At 39.3% G+C, this 10,453-nt stretch overlaps 1 protein-coding gene across 1 annotated transcript; it reads left to right on the top strand.

Annotated features, from left to right (window-relative positions):
- Positions 1–3,850: 3,850 nt before the first annotated feature.
- Positions 3,851–7,861, top strand: LOC131336506 (probable xyloglucan 6-xylosyltransferase 5). Its single transcript, XM_058372377.1, has 2 exons — positions 3,851–5,449; positions 7,412–7,861. The coding sequence occupies exon 1, from the start codon at positions 4,027–4,029 to the stop codon at positions 5,404–5,406; it is 1,380 nt and encodes a 459-aa protein (XP_058228360.1). The 5' UTR covers positions 3,851–4,026; the 3' UTR covers positions 5,407–5,449; positions 7,412–7,861.
- The last annotated feature ends 2,592 nt before the right edge of the window (positions 7,862–10,453 follow it).

Below are 10,453 nucleotides of genomic sequence, written 5' to 3'. Positions count from 1 at the left end.
GCCAATAAGCCAATTTTTTTGTATTTATTCAAAAAAATTGGATTTCGATGGTAATTTTTTACTTTTTAGGTTCCTCTCGTCACGATGAAATAATAATCCCAAAAAAATTAACAAAAAAACTAACAAATGAGAAAAAATGGAATAAGGACAAAAAAATAAGCTACTTGGCTTATTTAGCCGAACAACCCATGAGTTTATGTAATATTCTGACTTTTGGATATAGTTCTTTATCATGTTGTGAGTTTTGGATCTATGTCGTGTTGTGACTTTTGAATATGGTTCTATATGCATTTTCAGTACTATGCAGAAAAATAGGCATCTCAGTATTTGTCCACAACTTGAACAGGTAGATAATACCAATGGTTATGTTGCCTCATGGCTGATCATGAAAATGCTGAATTAGAGGGCAACTTTTTGTAGAAAACTATAACCAAATTTCTTCCCAGGTGCCTCCTTATCAATGGAGAATGAAAGAATGAGCTGTATTTTGGTTCAGAGGTAACAGGTAGATAATACCAATGGTTATGTTGCCTCATGGCTGATCATGAAAATGCTGAATTAGAGGGCAACTTTTTGTAGAAAACTATAACCAAATTTCTTCCCAGGTGCCTCCTTATCAATGGAGAATGGAAGAATGAGCTGTATTTTGGTTCAGAGGTACATTAGGTAGGCCTGTGCAAAAAATCCGTCCACCCGCGACCTGACCCCACCCGAAGGGTCCTGGGTGGGGTCGAACATGTGCTTTGGACAGGCACGGGTTCATTTTCTATTAAAAATCAGATTTTGGTTTGGGATCCGGGTTGGTGCGTTTCTTACCCGACCCGACCAATTCATAAAGATTAATTCAGTTTTTGGTCAGACCTGACCCGGTGTAAAGAATCGGGCTTACAGACAGTTCTTACCCCTTTTCGGTTTGGTTTGTGGGTCTAAAACATTTGTTACCCGCCATGTCGGGTCAGGGGTCAAACCCGACCGCCTGACTCGTGCACACCTCTAATATTAGGGCAATAGGAGAATGAGAGAATTACTGTTTTAACACAAAAAAATGGGCCATTTGATTTTGCTGTTAACAGGACTAACGGCAGACTAACGACAGTTAGTAATTGGACCAAGTTGAAACAAAATGGAAAGTACAGAGTGTAAATCGAGCCAATTATAACTACAGGGACCAAGTTGACACAAACACTTAACTATATGGATCCTTTCAGTTTTTTTCTCTATTATTTAATATGGATCTCAAAAAATATGCAATATGAATCTTAGTTGATAGTTCTCGATTAGTTATATTATATTTTGCACAAGTGTATGAAGTGGTAGTTCAATGGTATGCACCATGTACACTCGTACAATTTGATCGATATGATGTTTAAATCTCACTAAGGTCCCGTTTTGCTAACATTCTTATTTTTTAAGTATTTATTTTTTATTTTACGAGACATGTCATTCTCTCATAATACATCACATTTAATTCAAAAAAATAAATACTTATTTGAACAACACCCTAACTACGATTAATAACACTGACTTTATCCGAGCCACAAAAAAAAAAAAACTTTTGCACAACATACCTACTCGACGGTGTCTTATTGGCAACATTTGGCAGCGGGGGTCGAATTGGGCCCTCCCTCCCTGTCTTGAACAAAATACACGGTGGCCGCCTGGCTGGTGTTGTCGAGTCTATGTGGCCCATGGGGTATGCCGGGAATCACTGCGTAACTTTCTCTGACAGTGAAAAACTCATTTTGGCTGGCTGGGGACTGGTGCCGTCTACTGGTCTTCGATTGTACAAGTAAAAACATTGACCGCAGCCAGTGATGTAGTAGTAGGTGCAGTGCATAACTTGGGGAGTATTCGAGACCAAATGGAAAAACAATACTGTGTCTGTAGTATGGGCCAAGATCTACTACTGTATCTTTTGGGCACATGATCAAGCACATGGGGAGAGATGATCTCCCAATTGATGCACACGCATTATTTTCTCAAGTAGAAAATAGGGGTACCAGAAAAGTTGTTTTGATTTTTAGTTTTGGTTATAACCGGTAGGAGAATATAAGTAACTAAATTATACTCCATTAGCAAGTGGAATAGAGTGTAGTGCAGTTGATACATCTATTATACTTATATGCACATGAATAGGATTCGATTCCTGTAAGCACCCCTTCCCAAACCCCTTAAAATAGAATAGATTAAGTTTAACGAATGAAAAAGAAAGAAAGAAAGAAAGAATTATAAGTACTCTGTTAAACTAAACACAAGCCCATAAGTACATGTTCAACTGATAACCCATTAAGGGGTCAAATAGGCAAACGATAATTCCATATTCTTAAGAAGAAATAATCAATATTTGCTTTTGATCGCGGAATTATTTTGAACCCTAGGGCACGGTCGACCACCAAGATATTTTTTGAAAAGATTAAAAAATGTGAATTAAGAATGAAGAATAGTGGAGATAAATTAATGAGTGGTCAAGATGGTAAATGGGATTGTAAATAGTGCTCTGAGTAGTTTTACATTCATTAATTTCTAAAAAGATATTGCAGTATTATTTTTTACCTGCCGATCAAAAAAAAAAAGTATTATTTTTTACCCTGAGAAGAATATAGTTTCATCCTAATTCAATCCCATCATCTCATGGGATGATCCCCCGTGATATTTTCACATGATGCAATATGGGATTTATAGTTCTATTTCACCGTCCTCATTTAGTATGTCTCAATGTGTTTAACTGTAAGGGTGAAATCTTTTTTCTTTTATCTTGTTGCAGGAGTGAGATCTATTATCTCGTTCATTTCAGTGACTAAAATTGAGATAAAAAATATTGAGCACAACTTTTTATCTTAACTTTGAACTTAAACTGAGATAGAAAATATAAAGCACTATTTTTTATGACGCTTTCACTGAGACTGTGATCTTTGTGAACCTCCTTAGTGTGGCTTTTATCTATTATTGTAGTAGTGCATGCAAAAAATTAGGTCAATCCACTATCTGTGAAGACTTATTATTATAATTATTATGTTTTGAATAGCAGAAACTACAGTTGTATAGAAAAATCAATAAATACTTAGTTGAATCACATAATTATAGAGAAACATAAACGGTCAGAGTTTGACAGTGTTCGGATCATCAGTTGAACTCGTGATTTGTCTCATTTTACGTTGTATGAAGAATCATCACATGAGAGGATTTTGATTCCGTATCTATACCTCAAGGCTCAAACGCGAGGTACGCTTAATTTCCATAAGTTCTTTTTTACAAAGGAAAACAAAAAGTCTCTAAAACACTGTCCTGTTTAGCTAAAATTCTTATTTTTTAAGTATTTATTTCTCGGTTTTATGAGACATGTCATTTCCTTACAGTACATCATCTTTAATTAAAAAAATAAGTACTTATTTTAGTTAGCGGGGCCTTGTGCTTTACCACTTTCTCAAAAGTAGGCTAATTATACAGGAGGATGGTGTTGTGCAGGGATGCACATCCAAACTGTTGATTTAGACAATCAACGGCTCAAAGAACTAAAGAATTGAACGGTTGAAATTACACACAACACTATATAATTTGAACTGTCAATTGTCAAGATCAACGGTCCGGATGCGTAGCAACCCCCTAGTTTTTCTAAGGCTGTAATCCCCCTCCCGAATTTGTGAATCACAGATAGCAAATCATACATTTGACACGACCAAAAAAAAACCACGTCCTGTCGAAGTAGTAGTTAGTGCCGCGGCCGGCAATTCGATCTCTTCTTCACTTTCACATTCTTTTTACTGTACAAACAAACGCGTTTAATATGGCCAGACGTACAAACAAACAAACAACAAATAATAACCCAATAAACAAACAAGAGAATTGTCCATCCCACACTTTCACATCCCCCGTCGGTGCCTCTCTCTCTCCTCCCCCTCTCTCTCTCGCCCCCCAAGGCGGCTATTACCTGGCTCGGACTAGGGTTTTGCATTTCCCCCATTGTAGACATAGTTAGAGATAAAGGGAGAGTGAGTGAGTGTTTGTAGGGTGGGGGAAATAAAAGGAATGGGCCAAGATACAGTAAAACGAGGCGGCGCCGGCGGAGCACTCCCGACGACGGCCGCCGCAAGACCCACGTCCAGAGCCTCCATCCTACCGCGCGGCCGCCAGCAGATCCAACGCACCTTCAACAACATCAAGATCACCATCCTCTGCGGCTTCGTCACCATCCTCGTCCTCCGCGGCTACATCGGCCTCAACCTCGGCACCACCGAGGCCGACGCCGTCAACCAGAACCTCATCGAAGAAACCAACCGCCTCCTCGCCGAGATCCGCTCCGACCGCGACGAGGAGGAGGAGGATAACATCATCTCATCCTCCCCCCTCCTCAACACCACCACCACCGCCATCAGCAACCCGAACAATAACAACTATACTCTCGGTCCCAAAATCACCACTTGGGACAGCGACCGCAAGATCTGGCTCGACCGCAACCCTCAATTCCCCGCCACCGTCAACGGCAAACCTAGAGTTTTACTTGTGACGGGGTCCCCGCCCAACCCCTGTGACAATGCAATCGGGGATCACTACCTCTTGAAATCAATCAAAAACAAGATTGATTACTGCAGGTTACACGGGATCGAGATCGTTTACAACATGGCTCATCTGGATAAAGAGTTGGCTGGGTATTGGGCGAAACTGCCCTTGATTCGTAAGCTCATGTTGTCTCACCCGGAAGTGGAGTGGGTTTGGTGGATGGACAGCGATGCGCTGTTTACTGATATGGTGTTCGAGGTTCCGTTGGGTAAGTACGATGGGTACAATATGGTGATACATGGGTACGATAACTTGTTGGAGCAGAAGGCTTGGGTTGCTCTGAACACCGGGAGCTTCTTGTTCAGGAACTGCCAGTGGTCGTTGGATTTGTTGGACGCGTGGGCGCCGATGGGGCCCAGGGGTCCGGTCCGCGAAGAGGCCGGGAGGGTTATGACGGCGTATCTGAAAGGGAGGCCCGCTTTTGAGGCCGACGATCAGTCGGCGTTGATATACTTGTTGCTTTCGCAGAAGGATAAGTGGATGGACAAGGTGTTTGTGGAGAACACTTACTATTTGCACGGGTACTGGGCCGGGCTGGTGGACCGGTTCGAGGAGATGATCGAGAAGTACAAACCAGGGTTTGGCGATGAGAGGTGGCCATTTGTGACGCATTTTGTGGGGTGTAAGCCTTGTGGGAGTTACGGAGATTACCCGGTGGAGAGGTGTTTGAGTAGTATGGAGAGGGCTTTTAATTTTGCGGATAATCAGATTGTTGAGTTGTATGGATTTAGACATAGAGGATTGTCGAGCCCAAAGATTAAGAGGATCAGGAACGACACTGCTACTCCTCTGGAGTTTGTAAATCAGTTTAATATTCGGCGTCAAGCGCATGGGAGCAGGGAATTGTAGTGCTATAGCTGGTATACCATCTTCCATGGGTGATAACCTATAGGTAATGTGGTTTTCAGCAGAATTGAGCTATACCCTTGTTAACAGTTCAAAACTTAGTTTTATGTTCATTTTAGTGTTGCCTAGTATTGCAATCATAACACGGGATTAGAATCATGGTGTTGACCTGTGAGTTGTTATGTTGTGGACTCAAATGAAATTGATAGTACACAAAGTATAGTATTATTTTGTTTTCTATTTCAAGCTATCATTGGCCAATGATTTTTCCCTGTTATCTATGGACTATGATAAGAAGGATTTGGTCTAGATTTGTTGTGCATACGAGTGGAGGCTGTGGAGCCAATCTGTTGGTGATCTCATAGGGATGCTTAAAAAAATAGGTGAAATCTAGCTGGCTTATTCATTGATGTTAGACTCTCAATATACAAAGGACAGTTTAAGTCAACATCTGGACGTGGAACCTGATTTTTGCGATTATTATGTCATGCATGCAGGGTTCTCAACTTGCCTGGTTATTTTGCATATTCTCAATCTCATGCGAAGATGATCACCTGGTATGATAGTTTGAGGCAAAAATTGATACGTTAAATGGAGTCACAAAGGTTATGCTGTTTTGTTTACCGGAATGTAGTGGTTGTTGATTCTATTAGAATGTAGATGGTCTCCACTATAAGTTGATTCTAAAAGCGATTTCTGAATGGAGAACACCCTTTGATGGATTGTTGCATTTGCTGACTTCCATGGTGTCGTCCTTTAAACGCTTGATATATTTGTCATTATGCAGACAGATTTGGAATCGTGGCATAACATCTTTTATAAGGTGGAGTTATACTATATTCTATAGAACATTTGCTATGCAATTCTGAATCTCCTGATAGTTGAATATCGTTCTAAATATTTCGTTTAATGGTTAAATCAACAAGGCAACATGTAATGCTTATAAAGTATACTAGAAGGGTATCAACTATATTGACTATTCTCTTTGAACGTCTTCTTGTGTTATGCTGATTCATGATCCAAGATTCTGGAACTAAGTTGTTAGCTTAAGCATCAGCATTCATAGTTTGAATGACATGAGGGGTAATTTGATGATTTTGGTTTCTTCAATTCGGCTTCCATCCCTTCCCCCAACCCCAAACAATAGTAAAAAACCTGCAATTCATGTATCATCATCAAAATTCTCTTAAGATTCATAGAAGACTGGAGGATAGAGAATTAGAAAGGGGAGAAACTTTGAGTGACTAGGTGTCTTGAATCCCAAGAGAGAGTAGCTATGACGACACGTTTTAGATAATATTTATGTATTGATTTATATGATCAAAAAAGGTTTTAATTCTAAATGTGTGGTGGTATATATACCTTAAATCTTATTCATCACATCATTCACAAAAGTATTCCAACAAAAAGTGTTTCATAATCTAGTTCTTTATAATCAACACACTATCACATGTCTCACGAAGAGGAAAGGTTTTCTAAGCTTTAACAAGAGTCTTTTAACAATTTCGTTTAGAACCCCCGATGGATCTTGTGAGTGTCCTGAGAGTGTCTGGAGTAGTTTCTAGAGTGTCCCTGGAATGTTCGAACCAAAAACGTTGAAAAAAAGTAGGACACTTTGGATTTGAGTGTCGGACACGTGTCCTGTGAGTATGTGTGTCTGAAAAGTTTCCGATATGGCCCAAGAAGTGTCCGTGATACATAGGTGCCTAGAGTAGGAGGGGGGAAAGATCATGGCTGTGGCCCTCAAACAAACCTGGAGGTTCTATATTTTGGCTTTCTTCCTTCAATTGAGAGAATTGAGTCCTATTTATGAAGTTGTAAAAGTAACCCAAGACTTCAGACCATCTCTGTAGAAGCATATGGCATCATTCTTGGATTAGAATTAGCTGAAATGTTATGATTGTCAACCAACTCATCCAACTTTGGAGCTGTCTTATTTATTTATTTGATCCGTACTTTGGAGCTGTCAAAACACTGGAATTCTCATTGTATGTATGGTTTCTTGCAGATTATACAGACTGTTTCCACAAGAGAAGTAGACGACAAGCGATTCAACCAGATCTTTGGAAAGTGAACTGGACCCCGGTTCAAAAGTGTTATCAAGAGTTGACTTGGAGTCCTTGAATTGCCAATTCCAGAAGCTTGTGGACACCCCATTGTTTTTGCTGTAGCAGATGAAAGTCTTTTCTTTCTTTCTTTTTTCACACTGCTTCTTTCTTGCGGTTTTCTCACCTTCAAAATAGATGACAGAATTATGAGCTGTACCCAGACAGGAGAGGTGGGTTGGGGTAGGAATCCCTACACTATTTGGCAGCAGGAAAAATAAAAATTCAATGATGTTGTCATCAATATAGTCTAAACCCTAAAAAGTGAACGCATGGGAATGTACAACTGGAATTCAGTGTTTCTTAATTCTTTATTTTTATGAGGAAAATCCTGGCTGTCGGCACTTGGAACATGGTGGAGTTCAACCTCGACAATACTTTTATCTTCATGGCCCTTTTTTTCAGCAGTACTGTATTAGGCACCAATTGGTGGAAGATTATGCCCGTCCTCTGGAGTGACAATTCCAGCCATTCTGAAGTACTAATAAGTAGTAGTAACATTTAGAATTGAAAGAGAGAATTAAACTAGACATTGTTTGCATCGATTAGCTATAACCTAGGAAACGTTAACACACTTCTTGAGTTGGTGAGATCGAGATGATAGTAACAATGCAAGGTTTTTTTTTAATGAAGCATCGGCTAGATTCCCCGTGCAATCCTATTTTGTTGGTGTGCACTATGTAGTCATGAAAATAATGTTACTAAAATTCTTCTCTTAAAAAAGTTTTTTTCAATAATTGCATGCCAAAGTTAGCCTTCACTTATAGATTTAGGGGAGATTCCTTCGTGACCCTTCCTGCAACACAAAAATTTCGAGCCAGTGGAAAACAAAACAATTTAGTGATTTATGAAAATATAGGATTACAATATTTGGTTTAATTTTTAATTAAATAAAATAAATCCTTCTCTTTGAATGTGAAGTCGAGGGCTTGATACTTGATCCCGAATTAACCAACGAAGTCTTGTCTGATATTTGTTATGAAGATGGTGATTTGACTTGAAGAACCTTAGTAGTTAACCTGCTAACCATTAGCCTAACTACGTGGCTCAAATGGTTAACCTGATTTGACTTGAAGAACTTTAGTAGTTAACCTGCTAACCATTAGCCTAACTATATAGCTCAAATGGTTAACCTCAGGTTATACAGTAGCTTGATGTGTTCCCTTGTATATTACACTACCTTTTATTTGTCCATCGATGTGGGACTTTGGGGTCTCACAATCTCCCTACCTTATGATGCAAGGTCTTCGATGCATTGGCCCAACAACCTTTCTCCTCTTGGTGGTCATGGTGTAGCACTTAGCTGTGTACAACACATCATCATACTTATACCACACACTAGAGGTGGCCCCCACCATGTAGACCATGATTGAGCTCTGATACCAATTATAAAGACCCACGCCAACTAACTTGCTAACCGTCTACACACAGGCTCAAAAGATTTAATATCAAATTATGTAGTAGCTCAATACGTTTTCTTACATATTAAACTACCTTTTCTTTGTCCATCGACTTTGGGGTCTCACAGCAGTAAGTACTTAAGGTACATATTTAGTGGATGTTTATGAAAAATTTTAGGAGCAGATTTTTAGACTTAACTTTAAAAAGCTATTGTACGTGTCTGTCAAAAATTCTTATATGGATTTCTAGAAGCTGAAATAGGAAATGAAATCTGATTCTAAAGATGTTGGGTTTGGGGTGCTTTTCGCATCAAATTTTATGTTATAAGTACTCTGGAATAGGAGTATGGACCAGATTGATTGGATTTTATAGTAAACCAAGAATTGAACTGATACCTACGGGTTATGAGTTCAGAGAACCAACCCAGCCCAAAAAATTTATAGATCTGTTAAGTTACGGGTATAGTGTGCTAGTAGTTTATAATTAATCTCTTATGTAAATAGATTAGTAAATAAGGGTGTAGTATGTGTTTATTCCTTTACTCTTGTATAACTGAATGTAATGAGAAAACAACCCTAACTTTTTGGGGCTCAATCTATTGTCTACTTTCACATGGTATCAGAGCAATGGCGATATACCTTGGTGACCTAGATCTTCTGATTCAAACCCATTTCGTGCTGATTGGAAGGTCGTAGATCTCTACCTAGCCATTTTCGTTTCTGTTTGAACCAAATCTAGTTTGTACATTCTTGTTTCTCTTGTTGTAGCAACACCACAACACATCGACGCCACTGTTGTTCAATTTTCTGACCACCGATGACCATCTTCAGTCTCGCCGGACCTTCGCCGACCTTTTCTGACCTGTACCGGACCTCTGGCAACTTTACCCAGACAGTTTTTTTGAGGTTCCAAGCCATTTTGGCACTTGATCTTGCTCATTTTGCTTGTTCTGCCTGATTCCGACAAGATCCAGCCTATTCAAGCTCCTTTCAATTCTTGTTTTGCTGCTTTGACTGCCGGAATAGTGTCGAACCAATGGTAAGAGCTTGTGGGTACTCATTTTGCTACTTTTGGCTGAGTTGTGTGTACTTGAATCTGTGGTTTTCAGGCTTATTTTCAATTGGGTAACACTTATTTCCTGCGTATAGTATTGATTTTGTGGGTTTTTAGTGCTGAGTTGACTGGGTAATTGTTATTTGGGATTTCTGTTCTTGTGTTGAAATGTCGGAGGACAAACAAAAAGCTTCCGCTAGTACCAAGGATGAGTTGAGTAGTGTAGGGACTCTGGATAACTATTCTTTGGATATTTGTCATATTAAGTTGAATGGTACCAACTATTTGATTTGGTCTCGCACTTTTACTTTAGCTATTGAGGCCAAAAGGATGTTAGAGATCATTAAGTGCCCTGTTAATCTACCTGATTCGGCTATCAAACTTAAGAAATTTAAATCTCGGAAGTCTTTAGTCATGATCTGGTTGTTTAACTTTATAAGATCTGATATTCGTCATACTTTCTTGCTTCTTGATACTCCACATAAGATTTG

The sequence above is a fragment of the Rhododendron vialii genome, chromosome 8a (assembly GCF_030253575.1).
Source record: "Rhododendron vialii isolate Sample 1 chromosome 8a, ASM3025357v1".
NCBI lineage: Eukaryota > Viridiplantae > Streptophyta > Magnoliopsida > Ericales > Ericaceae > Rhododendron > Rhododendron vialii.
This window is presented reverse-complemented; position numbering and strand designations above follow the sequence as displayed.